This window comes from Phascolarctos cinereus, unplaced genomic scaffold (genome assembly GCF_003287225.1).
Source record: "Phascolarctos cinereus isolate Bilbo 61053 unplaced genomic scaffold, phaCin_HiC Scaffold_2;HRSCAF=192, whole genome shotgun sequence".
Lineage (NCBI taxonomy): Eukaryota > Metazoa > Chordata > Mammalia > Diprotodontia > Phascolarctidae > Phascolarctos > Phascolarctos cinereus.
In genome coordinates, this window is record NW_027555625.1 from 153,075,096 (window position 1) to 153,100,266 (window position 25,171).

General features: G+C 38.3%; 1 protein-coding gene across 6 annotated transcripts in view; it reads left to right on the forward strand.

Annotated features, from left to right (window-relative positions):
* The window catches only part of LOC110208883 (cystatin-like), a 91,700-nt gene extending 68,244 nt beyond the window's left edge, over positions 1 to 23,456 (forward strand). For 3 of the 6 annotated variants that reach the window (XM_078149695.1, XM_078149696.1, XM_078149694.1), the window contains one exon: positions 2,381 to 3,342. In XM_078149695.1, the coding sequence (XP_078005821.1) occupies positions 2,381 to 2,509 (129 nt within the window). In that variant the 3' untranslated portion in view covers positions 2,510 to 3,342. Of the gene's footprint in view, positions 1 to 2,380; positions 3,343 to 12,240; positions 14,268 to 14,519; positions 14,650 to 20,041; positions 22,313 to 23,284 lie in introns of those variants that run through there. The other 3 variants (XM_078149693.1, XR_013484621.1, XR_013484622.1) reach the window with 3 other exon arrangements.
* The last annotated feature ends 1,715 nt before the right edge of the window (positions 23,457 to 25,171 follow it).

The following is a 25,171-nucleotide window of genomic DNA, read 5'->3' on the forward strand; positions in this document are numbered from 1 at the left end:
CATAAATTATATATCCTTACAATTGCCAGGCAGTTCAAGCAGTTGGACATAGACACCATTATAATTGATATCTGTGGTAGTAAATGGAAATCTTACACCCCAATATTTGACTGGTGCTTTGCTCACTCCTTTGTAAGCATGATCTCAACCCAATTTCATTAATTTCACACACATTTCACACACACAGAACCCAGTTACCTCCTTGAGTGTTCAAATGGGCATCTCCACTAACTCCTAGACTCCTGCGAATTTTTTAAGTTGCTTTGAAGTTGTATGCTGAGTTAATGTTCAGAAGAATTAGCGTGAGGCTTAAATAGCATTTTAAGGTTTGACAAGTAATTTACATATACTGCCTCATGAGGTATGTGCCGCAGTTATTACCTCCACTTGACAAATGAGGAAACAGAAATTAAAAAAATTAAATGGTAGTTCAGTTAGAAAGTGTGAGAATAAAGATTTGGACACATGTGCATTGACCTATCATGGTGATCTGGGTTATGGGACCCAGGAGAATAGAACCAGTGAAAAAGGTGATTCGTCTTAGGTATGAGGTTGGTGTATTTTGATGTGTTTGAGATTTCTGCTTCTGAGATTCATTAGCATAGGGTACCTTCTGATTCCAATTCCAGCTCATACTAGCCTTATATCATATACATTATATATAAGTACTATGTAAGTATACATTGCTTTCATTTTTGGTCATTTCAGTTGTGTCTGACTCTTCATGACCCTATTTGGGGTATTCTTTTTTTTTCAGGCAATTGGAGTTAAGTAATTTGCCCAGGGTCACACAGCTAGTAAGTGTCAAGTGTTTTGTTCTGAGGCCACATTTGAACTCAGGTCCTCCTGGTGTTCTATCCACTGTGCCACCTAGCTGCCCCAAAATCTGCCATTTTAGCTTATGATATCTGAATCTTGCCCAGGGTCACACAACTAGTAAGTGACAAGTGTCTGAGGCCGCACTTGAACCCAGGTCCTCTCAACTCCAAGGCCAGTGCTCTATCCACTGTGCCACCTAGCTGCCCCTTCTATTTGGGGTATTCTTGGCAAAGGTACTGGAGTGGTTTGCTGTTTCCTTCTCTAGCTCATTTTGTAGATGAAGAACTGAGGCAAACAGGGTTAAGTGACTTGCCCAGGGTCACGTGGCTAGTAAATGTCTGAGCCCAGATTTGAACTCAGGAAGAAGAGTCTTCCTGACTTCAGGCCCAGTGCTCTATCCACCGTACCAACCAGCTGCAACAACAAAGCAACAAAAACATCTATTATAATATGTTATTATTAATACACATAATACATTAATTAAAACACATCACAGTGTTACACAATATGTTCATTTTTTGTTGTAACAGTGTATAAGTATGTTTGTGTGTATATATGCATACTTGTGAATATCATACTGATAGTTTTTAGAGAGGGAGCTAGAGCCAGCTTTGGAGTGAAGATATCAGTTCAAGTCCTATCTCTGATAAACGAATTTTTAAAAAATTATTAATTGCTTACTATGTGCCAGGCTTGGTCACATATTGCTATGTGACCCTTAGCAAATTATGGGCCATCTAGGTGACACAGTGGATAGAGTGCCAGACTTAAAAGGCAGGAAGACCTGAATTCAAATCCATTCTCAGACATCTCTTATTTCTGTAATCCTAGGCTAGTCACTTAACCTCTGTTTGCCTCAGTTTCCTCATCTATAAAAATGGAAATAATACTACCACCTACCTCCCTGGGTTGTTTTGAGGATCAAGTGAAATAACTGTAAAGTGTTTAGCACAATACATGGCATGTAGACATGCTGTAAAAGTGTTAGCTATTATAGTTAATGTTATTATACTTCTCAATGCCCTGAGAAAGCTCACCAGAACAGAATGTGCAGAACAGTTGTTGATTTGCATCAAGAATGAAAGTTTCTTCATTGGAAGCATTCCTCATATCAATAAAATACCAAAAGGGGAATGCTTAAACACCAAAGTTTACCAATCTCATATTTAAGAGATTCAGTCATTTCCCTGGGTCTAGTCTACTGTGCCTCCATGCTAGAGCACCATGATAGCTTGATGCACTTGTCCAAGTCTTCATGAGGAAGGTGATCATGTTGACAAACAGACCAGTTCTAAAAATGAAATGAGGGAAAAGGACTATGTGTGTATGTATATGTGTATGCGTATGAGCACATTTTATAAAATATTAGTAATGACAGGGGCTCCTAATATTCTTTTCTTTTGAATAGTTTTTGTTTAGGTAAGAAAAGAGACTGGAGAATTACCCACAAAAGAGATGATATCACAGTAAAAAGAGCTTCTAAAATACAGTCATAAGGAAAGTGTTGAAGGGCTGGGGACAGCAGCAACCTACCACTCCAACACTTTCTCCCATCCCCCAGGGTTCCAGAATAAGAGACGAGTTCTCCATGCTTCCTTATCTGAGGGTCTATGGACAGACCTTTCTGCTTCTTCTATTCATCCTTTCCCTGGTGGCCAGTAAAGAAGTTGGGAGAAGAAGCAAAGCATGATGGCTGACCCTGAGATGATGGAAAAAGACATCTAGATGAAACAAGCCCTGAGGTTTGCTATGAAGAAGTATAACTAGGCCAGTCAAGACCAGCATAGCTTCAGCAAATAATGGTCAGTGGGTTGGCTCCTCTTTAACCAGGCACACCAATTTTTGCTTTTAAAGCAGATATAAGAAACATTTCTCTAGTGAAGGGACAGTGGCTCACAAAAAAATCAACTAATGGTCACACTCAAGTGAAAACCAAGGTAAGGTACTTCATGGGAGAAGATGGAGGGTGGAGTGGGGGGAATCTTTCTGTGTTTAGCCACATCATAGTTGGGAAAGCACAGAGAGATCCTACTGCCCTGAAAGCCATTTTGGCCCAAATCAGAGATGTCAAATACATGGACAATGTGGCACAAGTCAGATTACAATGTAACTGTGAAATATTTAACAAAATAAAACTATAATAGAACATCAATAACGTATTTTAAAACTGTCAATATTCAGCCCTCAGGGATCTTTATATATGGATTAAAGGGCCCCACTTCTATGAGTTTAATACCACTGGCCTAAAAGAAAACTTCATTCCTCCTTTCTTTCCAAAGAAGATTCAACTTATCTGACTTTGAAACCAAGAATAGACAGAATTATGCTCATGAAGGTAGGGTAGCATAGTGGTTAGAAGGATGGACTTCAAGCCAGGAAGACTTGAGGTTCAAATCCTGCCTCAGATACTTTCTAGTTGAGCACAAGGGGTGGACAAGTCATTGAACTTCTCTTAATTGGTTCATCTGTAAAAATAGGAGTAATTATACCTTGACACCCACCCCATAGGGTCATTGTGAGGCTCAAATAAAATGTATATAAAGAGACTGCAAATGTTAAGGTACTATATAAATGAGCTTTGCAAACTTTAAGACATTATATAAATGCTAACTCTTAGTGTTGCTGTTATTAACTCTGGCTAGGGTGGGAAAGAAAGTTTCACACTCTTTTACTAACCAATTAACCAAGTAGAAATGCCACATGGAACTTCCTCCTTCCATTGGAGAAGTCTCTTCTCCCCAGTAAGTTAGAATCTATGTCTCGTTTTCTTCTCTCCCTCAACTTGGTCTACCTGTCGCTTTGGTTCAATGTCAACAGCTGGTTTCCCATCTGCATTTATCCCTGCAGGAAAAAAGTGGAGGTGGAGGTTTCTATTTCTCCTTTCCTTTGTTGTATATGAACAAGTATTTTCCTTATTTTTAGGTTTTCTGAGGAAATAGGGCCATTGCCATTTTGCTAGATCTTTACTGGACAGAACCTTAAAGTTGTTGGGACCAAGGCCCCCTTCTCGATCAAATCCCAGGCTTAAGGGACTGAAAAAAAGGTTGTGTGATTACAACAAATGCAAAATACAAATATAGGATCTACTATGTAAAGAACTGTGGTAGGCCAAAGGGAAGATGGTAAGTTTAGGCCACTGGCGCCTGTGTCATCTATAGTTCTCTTCTGTAAGACTACAAGAGATGATCTCCATCTGAATGGAGTTGGGAAGTGAATGTTGGCATATAGTTGGTATTTAATAAATGTTGACTGATTGACTGTATGTATTTCCTCAGGCACTTGCTTGCCCTGAAGCAAAAGGGTGGGAAAAAAAAGAAGACCACCCACAGAGAGCAACAATTGGCAAGCCCTACCCTGCTCCAGCCTTACTTATATTTGCATTTTCTTAAATATATTTTGTTAAAAAAATACATTTGCTAGATAATAATAGGTAACACTTATGTAGCACTGACTCTGTGTCAGGTACTAAGTGCTTTACAATTTGTATCTCATTTGATTTAATACTGTTTCTCATAAACATCTATGATCAACCATGTCCTTATGTTGCTTCCTGGGTGCCCAAATGAAGACACACTGGGAGCCACACAGGACAGAGAGACCTTTCCTAAAGTAGGGCTGGGGGTGAAAATTCTAGCCCGTTTTTAGAGAGTTTTGCTTTCGAGCTAGGGGAATAAGCTTGAGCCATTTCTTAACTACCTTTCTAAGTGGGGAATCACTATGAATTTGGGCCATATTGCATGAACATGCCTCAAAGACATGAGTCAGGTCACATTGTTAATATGAGCTACTATTACTTGAAAAGTATACAAGATGCCCCAGCAAACTTACACAGAACATGAAACACATATGGTCTCCCTCTGAGAATGAATGGAAGCCCAAGGAAACATACCAACACATACATGATAGGAAATACACTCCCAAAATGCTTCCAGTCTGACTCCTTTCCTTTTCTTCTCTCTATGCTAATTTGCTTTTTCTATAGAATTATGTGACACTCACCAGCAAATACTAACAATGGTTAATACTATCTCTACTTAAACACACACAAGCAGCACACAGCTCTGGCTTCATGGGTACCTAAGTTCTCTCCCTACACAGTGGCATTTTCTCCTCACACATGGCCCTTCCTGCCATAGTGGTTCAACTATAATTGTCTTCCTCATAGGAATTATAAGGATAACTGATGGACCCAGGTCCACTTTCCTCATCAGGATGACTCTACTTTCTGATTTATTTCCTGCAGTCCATTCATTATGCCAATGAGAAATGCTGTTGAATGACTCATACATTTCTGATCTTAGAAAAATTAGTTCATGAGAATGAAAACACTGACTTAGCTATTTCTCTAAAAGCCAAATTTTCACAAAGTGGTATAAGTGGACAGAACCTTAGACTTAGAGTCAAGGAGACTTGAGTTCAGATACCACCTCAGATACTTACTAGCTGTATGACCTGCACTATTCATGTAATCTCTCTCAGTTTCAGTTTTCTCACCTGTAAAATGGAGATAATAGTAGTACCTCTTGCACAGAATTGTTGTGAGGTAAAAATGAGATTATATATGCAAAGTGCCTCACAAACATTAAACACTATATGCATGTTAGCTCTTAGTGGATAGACAGCCAGTCTTAGAACCAGTAAGAGCTGGTTGAAGTGAAACTTTAGCTCATATTGACTGCATGATGCTGGCAAGTCCCTTAACCTTTAAATGCTCTATACAACTCTCTTAAGACAGTAAGTTGCAGTAAGGTATAGAGCTGAATTAGTAGATGGCATTCCCTCATCTGGGAGTTCCCTATGCTAATGAATTCATAATCTTATCCCTATTGAATTGCTAATTAATTTACAAAATTATGAAATGGAGATTGTCTTACCTGATTCTTTGGGTACTCTTTGGGAAACACCATGATGGAAGGAAGGAGTAAGGCTTTCACCACACAGAGTACTGGTGGTACAAACAGCACAAAAAGTACAGATACTTTTTGGGAGGGGAAGCAGATGCCCCAAGGACAGGGATGGGATGGTAAAGACAGGCAGGCAACATATAGAAGAAAATGAGGGGAGGGAAAGGCACAGAAAATCACTCACATAACCATGGAGTTGAGTTGGGAGCACTCGGTAGCATGGACCCATTGGAGATGGAAGTGTTTGGAGGGCAGGTGTTTGGGGTCTCATTTTTCATAGGCTTTTGGTGGGGGACAGAATAACTCTTATCTGTGCCACCCTGGGGTTAGTTCACTACCATCTTGAAGTCATCAGTAATACTTTAAAGTTATATTTCATTAACACATCCACATCAAGTTATCAGCCCCATTTGGTGTTCTGTTGGTCTTACTATAGATGTATGGGGGTTATCTGATGTTTAAAGATCATAGGACCAAATGGCTCTGACAGCAATGCCTAGATGGATTTCCCTGATTTAGCACATAGTCTCAGCACATGATTTTTAGTTTATATAGGATACAGTTTGCAAATTATGCTCCTGTGATCCATGGGACAGTCTACAAGTGACTTCTAGGTTCCCCTTTGCAATCTTACTTCCTGTTCTTGTTAAGTTATGCTGGCTACTTACATTACTTACTATACTAGCTAGAAGGGGAGAGGAAGTAGTCAGGAGAACCAGAACAAGATACAATCTTAACAAATCTTTCCTTCTAATCAGGATGTGCTGGTAAATGCTTAACAACTGGCTCTCTGGGGAAAAAATATCTAGGACACCCTTTTAAGTTTCATTTGCATTATTCCCATTTTTCCCATTACTTTCTTAAGTCTAGATAATTAACAAAAGAATAAATCAGGCCCTGATTTCCAATGCTCCCACTAAAAATTTAACAACTGACTCTCAAGTGAGTTCTGCCTCAAGCAGACCCTGCATAATGATGCAGCATGGTGGAGTGGAAAGAGTATTGACTCTGTAATTGGGATCTAGGCACAAATCTCCCCTCTGCCCCTACCTATGTAACCTTTAGTCACTAAACTACCAGAGCATTGGCTTATTCATCAATAAAATTATGGGGTTTGATTAGATGACTTGTAAGACCCCATCCAGCTCTAGCATATGATCCCATGAGTAGAGCAGAACTATCAACTACTTTGTTCTGGATACTCTTCATTTAGGGAGAATCAGCACAGTATGGTAGAAAGAACACTGGACTTGGGAGCTGTGAGAGCTAAATTCAAATAAGGATAAAAATACCTCTACTCTCTGGGAGAGAAGGGGAGAGAGAATAGAGGGGGACTCCAGATGACTAAGGGACACTGTGAAAGATCTTTAAAAGGTTATTGAAAACTATATTGTAAGGCAGTAATTATCAAAATTATCTGGTACTGGCTAAGAAATAGGAAGGTAGATCAATAAAACAGAATAGATATACAATTTACAACAACTAATAAATAGAAAAACATTGTATTTGACAAATATAAAAACTTAAGATTTTGGGATAAGAATTCATTATTTGGTAAGAAAAATTGTTGGAAAAATTAGAAAAGCAGTATGGCAGAAATTGGGCATAGACCAATATCTTATACCATTTACCAATATAAGGTCAAAATGGATATATGATCTAGATAGAAAGAGAGATATTACAAGAAAATTTGAAGAACATAAAACATATCGCTTATCAGATATATGGATAGGTTAGCAATTTATGAATAAACAAGAGACAGAGAGCAGAGTGAGGTGTAAAATGGATAATTCTGATTACATTAAATTAAAAGGCTTTTATACAAATAAAACACTAAAAAATTAGCCAAGATCAAAAATAAAGCAGAAAATTGAGGAAGGGAAAGTTTTATAGAGAGTTTCTTAGATAAAGGTCTCTTATCTCTTACAGATTTGTCAAATCTGTAAGAAGATGAGTCATTCCCCAATTGATAAATGGTCAAAGGATATGAATAGGCAGTTTTCCAATGAAGAAATCGAAACAATTTATAGTCATATGAAAAAATGCTCTAAATTATTATTGATTAGAGAAATGCAAATTAAACCAATCTTGAGGTATCATTTTATAACTATCAGGTTGGCTAAAATGATTGAAGAGAAAAGCAACAAATATTAGGAGGTGGAAAAATTTGGACACTAATTCATTATTAGTGATCCAACCATTTTAGAGAGCAATCTGGAATTATAACCAGAGAGTTATTAAACTGCCTATACACTTTGATTTAGCAATACCACTACTAGGTTTATTTCTAAAGATGATTAGGAAAAAAGGAAAAGAACCTATGTATTCTAAAATATTTATAGCAGCTCTCTTTGTGGTGGCAAAGAACTAGAAGTTACAGGGATTCTCATCAATTGGGGAATGGCTGCACAAAATGTGGTATATGATTAAGATGGAATACTACTGTGCTATAAGAAATGATGAGCTCAATGATCTTAGAAAACTATGGACACACTTGCACAAAATAATGAAAATTGAAATGAGCAGAGCCAAGAGAACATTGTATATAGTAACAATACTCTTTTAAGAACAACTTTGAACAAATAAGTCATTTTGACTATGATAAATACCCGAATTAACTACAAAGGACATATGAAGGAAGATGCTATCTGCATCCAGAGAAAGAACTGATAAATAGAAGTATATGTATGCATGCATGTATGTATGTATATATACACACACATATATATGTGTATGTATATGTATATATGTATATATATATACATATATGTATTTGTATATACATATTTATGTCTAATGCAGCCATCCCTACAGTGGGGGAGGAATGAGGGAAAAAGGGGGGAAAAAAAGAAATTTACTTGGTGACTTTATTATACATTTAAAAGGAATAGCAAGTTGCAGTTTCATATTCAATCATCTTTTTTTTTTTAGTTATACAATGTTATGGGAATGCTTGCTTTATTCCATAAATTAAAAATAAATAAAAATATTAAAAAGGAAAAAGAAAAGAAAGGAAAACAGGAGAGATTTTGGAAAATTGTCAAAAGAAAAGATGGGAGGGGCAGAAATAAAGTCAAACAACTACAGACAAAGCTACTTGATGTCAGTAAACATTTATTAGGCATTTACAACTTGCCAAGCACTGTTCCAAGCACTGGAATTTCAGGCAAAGTTGTGGAATGGATTATTAAAGATACAGTTAGTGAACATCTAGAGAAAGAAATCATGACCACCAAGAGCCAGATGGATTTAATCAAGCACAGGTTATAACAATTTAATCTTAACTCCTCTTTTGAAAGGATTTGAATGATACAAGTAATTTGATGGGATTTAGACTTGTGTGAAGAAGGCCAGAGATTGAATTTGGAGGGGAGGAATTTGGAGGACTGTGAAAGAACTTGAGGAAACATTGAATTATGACAATGATAACTGATAACAAAGAGAAGACAAAGCTAGTCAAATCATTCTTTACCAAAGAGAATGCTTTTTGAACTGGAAAGGCCAAAATACAAATGGCTAATAGAGAATTGATAGCCAAGATAAAGTATGGAAGATGGTAAGAGAATGCTTACTCATCCTTGATAAAGTCATGCCACCAAGCACAAATGAGCTATATCCTCAGGTACTCAAAAAACTGGTGGATGTCATTACTGAGACACTATGAATTTTTTTTAACTTAAAAAAAATACATGTTCATTGTTGTTCAATCATGTCCAACTCTTTGTGACTCCATTTGGGGTTTTCTTGGCAAAGATAATGGAGTGGTTTGCCATTTCCCTCTCCAGGTCATTTACAGATGAGAAACTGAGGCAAATAGGGTGAAGTGACTTGATCAAGGTTACACAGCTAGTAGGTATCTGAGGCAAGATTTGAACTCAGGTCCCCCTAACTTCAGTCCCAGCACTCCACCCACTGCTCATATGTATGCATATATACATACAAATATTAATATATAGTAAATGGAAAGTAATCTCAAAGGGAAGGCACTGGAGGAGGGAAGAGAAGACTGGGAGTTTTTATTTGAAAAGGCATCGTGTAAAAATCTTATTCTATTTAACTCTCGAAGACAGAACCTGGAGCAATGGGCAAAAGTTGCAAAAAAGGCAAATTTAGGCTTTATGTTCAGCAGCTAGAGCTATCTGTAAGAGGAATGGTCTGCCTCAAGGGGTGGTGGATCCCTATACATTGGAGGTCTTTGAACAGAAGATGGATGACTACTTGTCAGATATGTTATACTTGAAACTTGTTGGGTGGCCAGGGATGGGGAGAGATATGGGCTGAGCTAAATGCCTACTGAGATTCTCTCTGACTCTAAAATTCTATGATGTTGTGACTTGTACTATCTATCTTGGTTGTTGGGAGAAAATCAGTTTGTAACCCTTAAAGCACTAGGTCAGTGTGTGCTGTCATCATCATTATTATTATGGTTTTTATTGAAGTAACTGATCACATTAGGGTTTTTTTTTAATTTCTTCAGCTGCTGCCATTTCACACTGCTGACTCATGTTGATATTTCAGTGTGTTAAAAAAAATGCTAACTTTTTCACAGGAACTGTTGTCTAGCAACACCTCCCCCAACTTGTATTTGGAAAGTTGGTTTTTTTTTAAAATATGGGACTTTACATTTATCTCTATTAAATTTTATCTTATGAGATTCTGCCTGTTCTAGCCTGTAGAAATCTCTTAGCATTAGCAATCTATTATCCAATATGTTCTCTATTCTTTCTATCTTTTTTCCATCTTAAATTTGCTAATTATGTTATCTGTAATTTCAGGTCACTGATAAAAGAATAGAATAGAACCAAGGAAAGATACCTGGAGAAATTTCACTAGGGATCTCCCTCTGAGCCAACATAGATTTTTAAGACCACTTTTTGGGGGTTTATTCATTCATTCATTCATTCATTCAACCAGTTCTGTCTGTATCTGCTTAATTTGTGCTATCATCTAGCCCCCATATCATGTCTATAAGAATATCTGTCAAATGACAGGCCAAAATCTAGGTGTAACTAATTCTTGATGGACTTGCCCTCATTTGCCAATCTACAGATCCTCTGAAATTAAAAAAAGAAAAAGAAAATAAGAAAAATGGTCAGTTTGTTTATTAAGCCATTTGTACTCTTAATGCTCACCATTTTCCTTTATACGTATAGTTTACAAACAATCCTTCTAAAAATATGTTCTGGAATTTTGCCATGAATGAAAATCAAATTCATCAGTTTTTCATATTCAGACTGTTGTTGTCAAGTCATTTCAGTCATATCTGACTCTGTATGACTCCACTTGGGGTTTTCTTATCAGAGATACTGGAGTGATTTGCCATTTCCTTCTCCAGCTCATTTTACAGATGAGGAAACTGAGGCAAATAGGGTTAAGTGATTTGCCCAAGGTCACACTAACGTGTAAAGACACACTAATGTCTCAGGCTGGATTTAACCCAGGTCTTCCTGACTCTAGGCCTGCAACTCTGTCTACTCACCATCTAACTGCCCATACACTCCTTTAAAAAAAAAATCAGAAAAATTATGTTCTCCAGACCTGTATCTCTCTTGTTCTCCATGATTGTTCAAAGATTACCAGAAGCCATTACTGGAAGCCATTCTGCAATCATACCTACCCTGGGATGTTATATGGACCTAATGATGTAAAATTAGCATGTCAGTGGAGCACTCTGTTCCTTCCAGGATAACAGATAGACCCCTCAGCTTGGCAATGGAAGCCTCCAACAATTCAAGAATAGGCAATCTTTCCTGGCTTATTTCATGCTACTTCCTTTCCTGGGCTCAACATTTCAGCTACACTGGTCTACTTGCTATTCCTCAAACGTTCTACTCCCACTACTTTGCCTTTGCATTATTCCCAATATCTAGAATATACTTCTAGTGCACCTCACCTTGTTAAAAGTTGACCTTCCTTCAAAGTTCCATTCCTGTGCCTTCTACTATACAGTTTTTCAAGATCCTCCTCCCATTCTTGTCAGTCTCCTCCCCCTCCTAAAATGATCACGTACATACTTACCTGTTTATATGCTGAATATCCCAAGAAGAATGTAAACTTCTTGAAAGAAAGGGCTGTTTATCATTTTCTGAGTCAATAAGCATTCATTAGGCCCCTAGTATGCTCCAGGCACTTGTGCTCAGCACTATGAATACAAAAAGAGATAATAGATAGACCCTGCTCTCAAGGAACTCACAATCTAATGAGAGAGACAATAAGCAATTAAATATGTAAAAACAAGTCATATATAGATAAAACAGAAAATAATTAACAGAAGGAACACACTAAGATTAAGTGGGGTTGAGAAAGATTTCCTATGGAAGATGAGATTTACTTAAGACTTAAGGGAAACTTGGAAAGGCAGCAAGCAGAAATGAGGAAAAAGAACATTCCAAGCATAGAAGACTGCCAGAGAAAATAACTGGAGCTGAGAAATGGAGTATTTATGGACCAGCCAGGAGGACAATGTCACTGGACTGAAGACTACTTGTCAGGGAGTAAGTAATAAGAAGGCTGGAAAGGCTGGAAGGAGGGGGCTATGTTATTAAGAGCTTTGAATGATACAGGATTTTATATTTGATCTTGGAGGTGACAAGGACTCACTGGAGTTTACTGAGTAGTGGAGTGATGTGGTCAGACCTGCATTTTAGGAAAATCGCTTTGGTTCCTAAATGAAAGATGGACTGGAATGGGGAGAGACTTGAGGCAGAGACCAAAAGTACAGTACAAGCATGAGGTGATGCAGACCTACACCAGGGTGGTGGAAGTGAAAGAGAAGGGGAGAGAGGTATTTGAGAGATGTTGCAAAGGTGAAATCAACAGGCATTGGCAATAGATTTGATTTGGGGAAGGCGTATGAGAGAGAGCAAGGAACGGAAAAATAAAATCTAGATTGAGATCCTAAGCAACTAGAAAGATAGTGTTGCCCTAGACCACAGGTTCCCAAAGTGGGTGATACCACCCCCTGGGGGGGCACAGAACCAATCCAGGGCGATGGCAATAGCTCAGGTGCAATTAGGGGCCACTGAATAAAAATAAGGGGGTAGTGAAAGCATAAGGAAAGAAGGGAAGAAAATTTTAAAAAACAATTCATACATGTTTCATCTGTTGTGTAACAGAGTTAAAGTTGCAATGTTTACATTATTTTCCAAATAAACAACAAAATGCAAATTATAACCAATCAGTGGTTAAGTCCGCTAACAGGTCTTAACAAGAAAGTGTTGGTAAGCGATCATGTTGTATATTGTCAGGAAGTCCAGAATGCATAGGCAGGAATATGTGCCATATGTAATGACTTGTTTATAATACATTACATGACACAATATTGCATCATCAAAATTTCAATGCAGGAAAAAACCCACAAATTCACAATAAATTATCAAATTTAAGATGCATCATCTTTTTAAAAAAATTTTATATTTTTTTGAAATGATACAAATTTCCAAGTAAACCATTAAAGGGTTAAAGAAAGTAGATTTCCAGGGGAAACTGAGTAATTTTTTTTGAAAAGGGGGTAGTAGGCTACATAAGTTTGGGAACCTTTGCTCTAGACACTGATAAGGAAGTTTGGAAAGAGGGAGGCTTTAGGGGGAAAGATACTGAATTCTGTATTGGATGTGTTGAGGTTAAGATGTCTAATTGATATCTAGTTTGAGGGGTCTGAAAGGCACTTGGAGAGATGAGACTGGAGGGGAACAGTATAGGGCAAGATAGGTAGATAAGGCAGTGACTTGCATAGAGGAGGTACTTAGTAAATGTTTGTTAGATGTATTAGATTGAGGGTAGATTTTTTTTTAACTGACTCCTTGCTTATATTGAGTTTCATCTAATTGTTAATCATCTGGTCCTTTCCGTTTTAAAGATTATTCATTTGATGGAGGAAACAAAAAAAAGTGATTATATCTTTGCCATTTTGTCACAACTCATCTAAACACACTTCACTTCTAAGCCATTTAAATACACTTCACCTACACATGGCAAATAGGGGCAAGTCCATCAACAATTGGTTACACCTAGATTTTAGCCTGCTATTTGACAAGTACTCTTGTAGACATAATATGTGGGCTAGCTGATAGCACAATTTAGGTAGATTCCAAACCAGATGGCTCTGGAGGAAAAAGAGAGGCTGGTGATTTTGCACAGCCCTCCCTCACTTAAATCCAATTCATTTGCATGATGGCATCACCTCCATGATATCATGATCACCTTTGAGAACAAAGGACAAACAATAACAATGAAGACTGAATAAATGAATGAACCCCCAAAAAAGTCTCAATACACCCTAGAGTGGAACGGAACTGGTGGGCATGGTCCTTGCTTTGAAAGAATGATGTCTAGAAGTTTATGCAATGGAACACACAAGTCCAGGACAAATCAAATATTCTGGGGTGAGCTGGGCCACTCAGAATGAAGGAGGCATTTTAAGAAGGAAAACAAGCATTAATTCTGCTAAGTTCTTTGCAAATATCTCATTTGATCTTCACATCCCTGGGAGACGTTATTATTATCACCATTTAACTGTTGAGGAAACTGAGTTAGAGGAAACAGGTAAAGTAACCTGCTCAAACTTAGGCAAAGTAACCTGTTCTTTCAAAGTCTTTGGTTGGAATGAGCCTTGGGATTTCTGAAGTAGAATAAAATCATAAAATTTTAGAATTTTAAGAGCCTTTAGAGGTATTTAGTCCAACCCCCTCATTTATGTATTAGTGGCTTATCTAAAGTAATATAGTTAGCTGAAAGAGCTAAAATTAGAATATAAATATCTCAGCTTCTAATCTGATATTCTTTCCACTACCCCAGGTAGCTGTCACAGAACTGCATATACTCCTCAATATTTTGCCTATATGAGTACCATGAGAAGGTTCAGGTCACCAGTGAGAAGGTATTTTTGGAATCTCTGGGATCCTGCTGTGGTTGTGACTTGGATGAGGTATTAGAGTATTTCTTCTGTTTTGAAAAATTAAGAATCCTTACTGGGATAGAATTTGAAGAGACCTAGACCTTGCCCTTGAAAGTCAGACAGATTTCCTGTAGCAGAATTAGCTCGTAATAAATGTCCCTCAATCAAATAAAAAGTGTGTATTAAACATCTACTATGTACATATAAAGACAAAAATGAAATAGGTTCAAATGGGCTTGCAATCTATCAAGGGGAACAACCATATATTAGAATGTGTTAAAGTACAAAATAAATATATAAATACAATGTAATGGGGAGGGGGAAGAGGGAGAGAGAGGATGATAGTTAGCACCTGGGTGGGTAGATCAAGAAAAACCTTATTTAGAGAAGGTGGAGCTTAAGGCGGGCCTTGAAGGCAATTAAGGTTTCTAGAAGGTGGAGATGAGGAAAAGAGTACCTTCCAGACATAGAAGATTGCCTGGGCAACAGGAGATGGCAGATGGAGTATCATGCCTGAGGAAAAGTAGGAAGGTCAGTATGTCTGGAGTGTAAAGTTATGGCAGTATTGCTTAAAGTATATTAAGCAATAAGCATTTTAAAGCTCCTACTATGTGCCAACCACTGCTCTATGAGATGGGGCTATAAACACAATAAGATAATCCCTACCCTCAAGGAGTGTATGGGGGAAGCAACAAAGACATACATAAGTATATAAATAATAAATATAAGAAGTATTATGTATACAAATGTATACAAAATGTATACAAATGTTTGAGAATATAATAAATCTGGAAGGGTGAATTGATTGGAGCAAAGCTGTGAAAAGTTAGAAATGCCCATAAGAGAAGTAGATCCTAGAGGTAAACCACTAGTGTTTATTGAGTAAGGCAAGTGACATAATCAGACTTAAAATTTAAGGAAAACCACTTTGGCAGCTGTGAAGAATAGGTTGGAAAATATTTATTTTATCATTTTTAAAATAAACATTTTCAAAAAGTCTAATTGGACATGTATGTGGCCCCTGGATATGTGTATCTGTAGTAAGAACCTAGATTATGTACAGTTAACTTTTTATCACATTACTGCACAGGTGTCCATTTTTAACATTATGCATGGTACTTTTAGATCACATGAAGTTTGATTTGCAGAGATCTCTATAGGTTAACTTGTATATGTGGTTGTCTCCTTGATGAACAGCCTGACCATAAAAAAAAATAGATCAGAGAGTAAATAGCCTGGACACAAAAAGACCAATTAGGAAGCTATTGCAATAGTCCAAATGAGAGGTGATAAGAATTAAGGTGGTGGACACATGAGTAGAGAACAAGGTACGAATAAGAGGGATGTGGGGATAGAATGGATAAGACTTGGCAGCAGATGGAATGTGTGGGCTGAGAGAGGACCAGGTTGTGAACCTGAGTGACTTTAAGGATGCTGTTATCCTTAATAGAAATAGGGAAGTTTAGAAGAGAGGTGGGTTTAAGGGAAAGCGTGATATGTTCTATTTCAGACACATTAAGTTCGAGATGCTATAGGACATCCAGGTTGAAATGTACAATTAGCAGTCAGGGATGTGAGACTAGAGATCAGGAGAGAGATTACACTAGATTTGGGAGTTATGTAGGGAAGGTAATTAAATTTAGGTCACTGATGAGGTCAGCAAGAGACAAAAGAAGAGGACCCAGATTAGATACTTGGGATACACCTAATATGTTCTCTGAGTTCTGATGTTCACAAATATAAGCTTAGATGCTAAGACAAATGTCATATGCTATCTAGGCCATTTATTGCTGCCTATTTTTTGAATGAATGCCTCCCATCCTGAGTCCACAAGCGTTAAGTATTTATAAAAGGAAGTCAGATATATGCAGGCAAATGCTGCCCCTCTCGAAACAGAGAAAGAGAGGTTGGGATCACTTCACAAAGGCTCTATTGGGGTGATAACCAGGCAGTAGGCACAAGAAGGCAACAAGGATTAAAGAAACCAATGTCAGGGCAATCACAGGGCTGTAACCAGATGGGAAGGTATGATCTGAGAATAATAAGCCAAGGGAATAGTTCACAGACTAGATCGATAATCAAAGGAAACGGTAGGCAAGCAGAAGAAAGAGGTCATACTGTTTGTTATCAGAAGTCAGGAGAAAGTTGTAGGATTTCGCATAGTCAGAAAAAAATCTAAAGAAGGCACCTGAAACCAGAAGACTGAGAAGACCTTGACACTGAAATGAAACTCTACTCCAGTGAGGATCCTGACAAGTGCTTCCTATTAGGGGGTAGTCAATTCAGAGTTTCCAGCTAAGAGCAGGCAAGTGAATGTACCTAACCAGCATCTGACTTTTAGGGTGTTCTAATAAAATTAACTAAAGGATCCTCTGACCCCAATTCATCATCCAGCATGGAGCTGAGCGCCTCTAACATGCCTATGGAAGCAGTCATGCTTATTTTTCTCAGAAGCTAAACTTGGCCAAGTATAAATGTGCCACCTGGGAAAAGGAGTTCCTAAAATGGCAAATGTGCCTGTGGGAAAACAGACACATGAATGTATTGTTGGTGGAGCTGTGAATTGGTTTGTCATTTTTCTTTTTTTTTGGTGAGGCAATCAGGGTTAAGTGACTTGTCCAGAGTCACACAGCTAGTAAGTGTTATGTGTCTGAGGCTGGATTTGAACTCAGGTTCTCCTGACTCTAAGGCCAGAGCTCTATTCACTGCACCACCTAGCTGCCCCTGGTTTGTCATTTTGAAAAACAATTGAGAACTATGCACCCAAAGTTAATAAATTATGCATACCTTCCTTTGACCATTACTAGGCCTATGCTCCTGAGGAAAAAGAATTTACATGTGCAAAATATTTCTTATTTTGTGGTTACAAATAACTGTTTACTAAAGAAGTATCCATTAATTGGGGGATGGATGTATAAATTATGGTAGCTATATGAATGTAATAGAACACTATTATGCTATAAGAAATGATGAAAGAGTTGATTTCAGAGAAACCTGGAAAAACTCTTATAAACTTGTATGAGTTGAATGAAGTGACCAGAACCAGGAAAATCATTAATGCAATAATATCAACTTTATAAAAACAACTAATTTGGAAAGAATTAAGAACTCTCATCAGTACAATGAACAACTCTTGATTCCAGAGTATGCATGATGAAGCATGCTATCTATTTCCTAGTAGGTGATAAACTAAATAAGCAGAAGGAGATATGTTTTTACCTGGAGAGATTTATATGAACTGATGATGCAAAGTGAAATGAGCGGAACCAAGGGAACACTGTACACAGTAACAGCAACATTGTACCATGATCAACTATGAATGACTTTGTTCTTCTCAGCAATACAGTGATCCAAGACAATTCCAAAGGACTCATGATGGAAAATGCTATCCACCTCCAGAGAAACAATTGATGGAGTCTGATTGCAGATCAAAGCATACTATTTTCACTATTTTTTATGTGTTTTTTCCCCTTTTGGTCTGTTTCTTGGCCATCTCTATTAAATTACCAAAAAAGAAATTATGAATACTCAAGTAACACCTCTGCTACTATTCTACAGTCCATTAAGATAAATAGACAACCTTCTTAAATATAAATTGGTTCCCTTACGATGCAATCCACACCTCCACCAAGCAAACTATATTATTTGTGAACTACAGATACATTACTAGATTCTCTATTGCTGTGCCCTGCTGACTTCTGTAGCAGCCACAGATGAAAAACTATCTCATAGAGCTCTGGATCATGGTAATAAAAATTACTAGCATTTATGTGGTGCCTTAAGGTTTGCAAAAGACTTTAACAGGTGTTATCCACTTTGATTGTAACAAAAATACACTGAGGTAGGTGCTATTATTATCTCCATTATACAGGTGAGGAAACTGAGGCTGAAAAGGTTACATGACCTGCCTATGGTCACATAGCTAGTAAGTGCCTGAGACAAGATTTGAACTCAGGTCTTTCTAACTCCAAGTCCCTCTTTATATCTATTATACCATCCATGTAGATGCCTCTAAGTCTCAAAATTATTCTCAACTGGACAAAAAAAAATAGCTATGAGGAACAATTAGACCAATGACCAAATAACAATTAGACTGAAGAGATGATGAATAGATGGCCAATTAAGGGAACATACGAAAAAAAAAAACCAGCAGACTTTCTTGATGAGTGTGAGTCCATGCATGTGATTATCCCTATAATGTGGTCCTGACACCTTTGTCTCTTGCTTCTAACTTAGAGTTGGCGTCCCCATCATCCAATACACGTGGTAACAGCTAAATTAACCAGAAGTAAGTCTTCGGGGGGCAGCTAGGTGGCACCATAGTGCATGGAGTTCAGAGTCAGAAAGACTTATCTTCTGAGTTCAAATCTGAACAAAGAGTTCTATTCAAATTCCACTCATGTTTCATTTCCTTATGATCCACAGTTTTCCTTAGCCCACGTTTCTTCTATTGCTTCTCATCCTGGCACCTAGCAGGCACTTAATAAATGTTTATTGACTGATCCCCTTATGGATTGGAAATTCAATATATATTCCGCCAAGTTTTTACTGCCGTGTGTGTGTGTGTGTGTGTGTGTGTGTGTGTGTGTGCACATGCAAAATTTGTTGAAGGAAAGAATGAAAGGTGAGAATATAGTCCAGAGAATGTCAGGAGGTTCTTATTCCTCCTCTCTCTCTGCACTGACTATGTTTAGGAGAAAACAAAGAAGATACGTTAGAAAAGTTGTCACAAAAGAGTTGACTTTAAGATTAAAAAAAGTCTGCTTAAATACTAGACCATTGTTTATGGGAGCACTTGTTTTTAAAAAACTTAAAGGGGCAGTAGTGTAGTAGCCATGATCTCTTGCCTCCTCAATCCCTTGCATCATCACCACTTCACCCTACACCCAGCTCCTATGAACAGAAGAGGCCAGTTCTCTGTCTTTCCTTGACTACAGAATGATGGTCACATACTGGCATCTAGCTCTGTTCCTGCTGGTCCTGGCCCTGGAGGGCAGCCTAGTCAAAGCCAAGAATAAAATAAGATCGAGGAAACATTACCAGGCCATCCTGGAGACAAAGGACTATGTTCCCCAGTCACTGAGGTTTGCTATGAAAGAATACAACAATGCCAACAAGGACAATTATATCTACAATGTCACTCATATACTACAAGTCCAAGAGAAGGTCAGTCTACTGTCCTTATAACATTAATAGAGTGATTACAGAAAGGATAGGGAGGTATCTTCATCAACTAACAGCCATTGGCTCACAGAAAGGTTCAAATTATGACTGTACACAAGGAAAAAACAATTTGATGTACTTAGCTTAGGGAAGCAGGATCTATTTTTTTTCTTGTTTTATTTTGGTTTGGTTTGGGGTTTTTTGTTTGGTTTGTTTTGGTTTGGATGTTATTTTTTGTTTGTTTATTTGTTTTATGCAGACTGGAAAATTGAAGGTTTAAAATAAATGATCAGGCAGAAGAAACCAAATTGGAGGGCCCAAGATAGATCAGGCCCTAGGACGGAGAAAGATTCCCAACCTTTGTATTTCATTTGGCATCAGATCAGATAAGTATTTCCATACTTCTCTATAGTCATATTTGTCATTTCTTACAGTGAAGTAATATGACTTTACAGTCATACAGCACAATTTGTTTAGTCATTCCACCATGACTGGTGGACATCTATGTTGTTTCTAGTTGTTCGCTACCACAAAAAGTGAAGCTAAATATTTTGGTTTGTATGGGACCTTTCTTTTTATCAATTATCTCCTTTGGGGGGTACATGCCTAATAATTCAATCTCCAGTTCAAAGGATATGAACCTAGTCACTTTATTTGAATAATTCCAAATTGCTTTCTAAAAATGGTTGTACTAATTCACAAGTTCCACCAACAATGAAATAGTATGCCTGCCCACACTGTTTTACTAACAGGCTATGTTGGATTGTCGTGGAGGTCCTCCAAGAAGATCATTCTTATCCCAAATCAGCTCCCTCGACTTCTCATTTTTTCCTGTCATGAATTCCTTCCTTTGTTGTCAACCCTTTTTCACCTGAGTTCTGAAGTCATAGATTCAAACTATAACTAGACATTGTATTTGGGGAATATTAAGTTGGGAGAGGGTGCAAAGAGTAGTGCAAAGAAAAGTTCACATGAAAATTCAGGTGCACTAGAAAAAGGGTATATAGAGAATATAGCCTCTGCACCTGCATGGGTTGGGGGTAAACACAGGCATTCAGAGAATGGAGTCAAGATGACTAAACACTAGAAGAGATGGTCTGAAGGTAGTTACACTGTGCGGTGTAGACCAGAGGAAGACTACAAGGTGAGGTTCTTGGGTGATATTCATTATATGAGGAATCATGTTGCTCTCACCTTTGCCTCTCCCCAGCCCCAGATGTTAACACCTTAGGGTAATGCCCTAGTCACCCGATGCTAGTTACAGCTTTACACAGAATCATAGGATGCAGAACTAAAAGGGAATCTTAGAGATCCTCTAGTTCTACCCTCTCATTCTACAGAAGAAGAAAATGCAGTCCAGAATGATTAGTTAGGTACTTTGCCTAAGGTCACATAAGAGATCATTAGCAGATTATGAATCTGAATCCAAGTCCTTTGATGCCAAATGCTCTCTACTCTACCACCCTATGTATGGAAAAGGACAGAAGTTTCCATCTTTCCCCCTTTTCTGAAATAAGCACATAACTTTCCCCAATGTTTTCTAAGTATTTTTTCTAATAGAAACAATAGCTATCAGATGAGGAAAATTCAAGTTCAAGCCACCCTACCTATTTGCTGAGGTTCAATGGGAGTAGAGTAATTCAGTAATAATCCTTGTACCTGTTTAGACTAAAACTCTGGCCACACCTACTTGTATTGTATTCTTCTGTTAGAATATAAACTTCTTGAAGTCAGAAACTATCACCCTGTCCTCAGCAAGTAGTGCATAGTAAGTGCTTAAAAGATTCAAGTTAATTGATCAGCTTTCAATTTCAGTGAAACAATGGCTTACAGAGTTAAGAATCGGAACTTCTTTCCACTTAGCAGATCAAAAGGGTGAGGTGGCAGGTGTTCAAATTTTCTAGGAGGAAATAGATACAGATCAAGTACCAGGGGTAGCTAGGTGGTAGATAGAGTGCCAGGCCTGGAGTCAGGAAAGCCTGAAGTCAAATCTGGCCTGTCTGTGTGACCCTGGGCAAGTCACTTAACCTCTGTTCACCTCAGTTTCCTCATCTGTGAAATGGGATAATAACACCTACCTTCCAAGGTTGTTGTGTGGGTAAAGTGACATATAGTAAGTGCTACATAAATGTTATTTTTATTACTACTATTGCTATTATACATTCAATCAATACACAAAACATTCATAACAATGCAAAGCTATTTTTTTTTGGTAGGATATACATTGACTCCAGGCTTCTCAGCAAATGAGTACTTAGGCTTCCATGAGAATTACTCAAGTTTTTCCTACAGGTCTTACCAATTCTGCAGCTTTACTATAAAATATGCTCTGCATTTTGTGTTCATCTAAAACTATAGGGGGAGTGAAATTATTTTAAATTATTTAAATATCTGATTTGCAAACTACTATTTACAGATCACAAGAGGTATGTATTACCTCATTACTGCTGAGATTGGACAGACCATTTGCAAAAATCCTCGTACTGATCCTTTACAATGTCTCCTTCAAAAAAATCCAAAGGAGAAAAAGGTATGTGATCAGAACCATCTAGGAAATGACTCGAGTTTGGAAAAAGGTCATTGTTGTGGTTGGGTTGTTTTTAAATGGCTAGTTCATTTTTGAAGGGGAATTTGTATTGTTGTTTGATTTCAGTTTTAAATCGTCCTTCAAAATACTTCATCATGGCAGAGGAATGGCTTGGGTCTCAAAGACTATCTCAGAGGAGATCAAGCTCTGGAAGGTCTGGTCAAAGCTCCGGCTTATTGGCCCAGAGTCTGTTGTCCAAGGACTAGCCCAGCTAAGCTCAGAAAGCTTCATTGTGTGGTTGGCTCCAGGCTGATAATATTTGTAGCCCTAGTAATTTTCCTAGACCATCTACTAAGGTATAGGGGGAGATACGGAGGGGCTGAAACCTGTTTCAGTGAACAAAAGACTCACATATTGATAAACTGAAAATCTTTGATATGAAGCAAAATAATGGGTTCCAGAACTGAACACAGTACCCCAGATGAATGAGGCCTAAAAGGGAAGACTCCAGAGGAATAATTTTCTTTTTTTAATCGCTTTTTTAGCAGCCCAGGATCACATTTGCCTTGCTGAGTGTGGCAACACATGGCTGACTCATACTGAGCTTGCAGTCCATTAAAACCCTCAAAACTCTTTTAGACAATCTTCCAGCTAACCGTGCTTCCTCATCTTAATCTTGGGAAGTTGATTTTTTTGAACCCATGTATAGAACTCTACATTTATCTCCTGAATATCATCTAACTAGATTTGTCCCAGTGCTCTAATGGCCTCTCAGGATACGTTTGAATCCTAACTCTGTCATCCAATGTGTTGAGCATCCCTCCAAGCTTAGTGTCTCTGCTTAGGTACAACCAACTGATGAATCAACATTCCCTGCTTCCCTGATCTACTTTTCCTAACAATTGCCAAAGGTGCTTTTTTCTTTTCTCTCCCTGCCTTCCCCAACTCCTTTTTTCTTTTTTTTTTCTTTTGTAGTTGCAGACACACTCCTTTGAAGTGTTCACTATCCCTTGATTAAATCAGCACAGCCTTCTGGAGTCTATCTGCAACAAAAGCAAGATGTGTTCTTTCCTCCACATATCTGGAGCCACAGCACGATGGCTGCTTTACAAAAAGGGAATCAATAATAAAGAAGACACCAACAATCCATTTGGCTCATTACTTCTCAACTGAGTATCCAGGTGGTAAAGGAAAAAAGGCTAGATTTAGAGTCACAGGACACGCAGTGTAGGGATATCTCAATACCTATGTCAATGGTTGCGCGGTGAGCTGTAGCCCTGACAATGAGGGGTAACAGCAAGTGTGACAAGTTTGATTCATGGCAGGGCTTCATGACTAGAACATGGGTATTTGTCTATGCTTGTCAAAGCTCAGAGAACACCTGGTGCTGATCAAAGCGATATAGTAATTATGTGATTTTGCCAGAGGTTGAGATTATGTGAGATCATTCAGAGGGTAAGTGCAAAGGATTGTTGTTATGCTAAGCTCAGGGCACTGCTTATTTGCTTGCCCTTAGCTCTGGAAAACCGGGTGTCTCCTAATATCTTAACACTGGCTTAAATGCCCAGTTGGTCCATCCACCAGCCCACCAACGCCTTTCTGCCTTGGCCATTAATAAACTCCGTTTTAACTTTCTCTTGCTGAGTTTTAGCTCTTAAATCAAGGCAAAGGCCTGACCATAAAATGTTCCTTTTAACAATAGCTTCTGGTACTTCCTCCTAAATCTAGAGTACTGGGCCTATTAGACATAATCCCTAGCATTTATATAGTGCTTTGGGGCTGCTAAGTAGGGCAGTGGATACTGCACTAGGGCTGGAGTCAGGAAAACCTGAGTTCAAATCCAGCCTTAGATACTTACTAGCTATGTGACCCTGGGCAAGTCACTTAACTCTGTTTGGCTGAGTTTCTTCATCTGTAAAATAAGCTGGAGAAGGAAATGGCAGACCACTCCAATATTTGTGCCAAGAAAACCCCAAATAGGGTCAAGAAGAGTTGGAAACACTGAATGACAACAATAAGTCTTGATTCTAATATTCTGTTCTGGTTCTAGGGGCATGGATTTGTATGGTCAGAGCTGCCTTTTTCAGCTCTCTAGAATCTGCTTATTCCTTTGGCCATAGAGTTCAGGAGTCTGGAGTTTAGGCAGTCTTTTCACTTACCCCAACTCTCACCCCCCACAAATTCTTTCTGTGACATTTCTTATCCTGACTTGGCTAAGACCAGAGAAGGATCAAATGCCCTATAAAAGTACCATTAGGAGAGGAGCCTTCCTTTCCTTCAGTGGTGATGGAGTCCACAGCACAGGCAAGTAAGTACTTCTTGCCCACATTTCCAACATCCTCACCCCAATCTTACTTTTATATGGGATTCTTTGACCAAATTAAGTAGTTTGGAGGCTTTCAGAGATATATTTGTTGAGTTATCATCATTTTCCAGGTGAAGGTTTTCCACGTTGGTCCCTTCAAAAACCTTTCTCCATTGCTTAAACCAGCCTTTTCTTATCTCAAGTTACCTCTTTACTGAACTCTCTGAAACACACTTTGCTAACTGGACCTTTCTAGCCAGGGCTGCCCTTGTTAAGGATGGGCCTGCTTCAGGATGGTAGTTGTTAATTCAAGTTCAATGTTGAAAAGAAATAAGGCAAGGGGGCAGCTAGGTGGTGCAGTGGATAGAGCACTGGCCCTGAAGTCAGGAGGACCTGAGAGTTCAAATCCGCCCTCAGACCAAACACTTGACACTTACTAGCTGTGTGACCCTAGGCAAGTCACTTAACCGCAATTGCCAAAAAAAAAAAGAGAAAAGAAATAAGGCACTCATAGGTCTTTAAACAGTCAATGAAAGGAGGTTTACTTAGAAATGGAA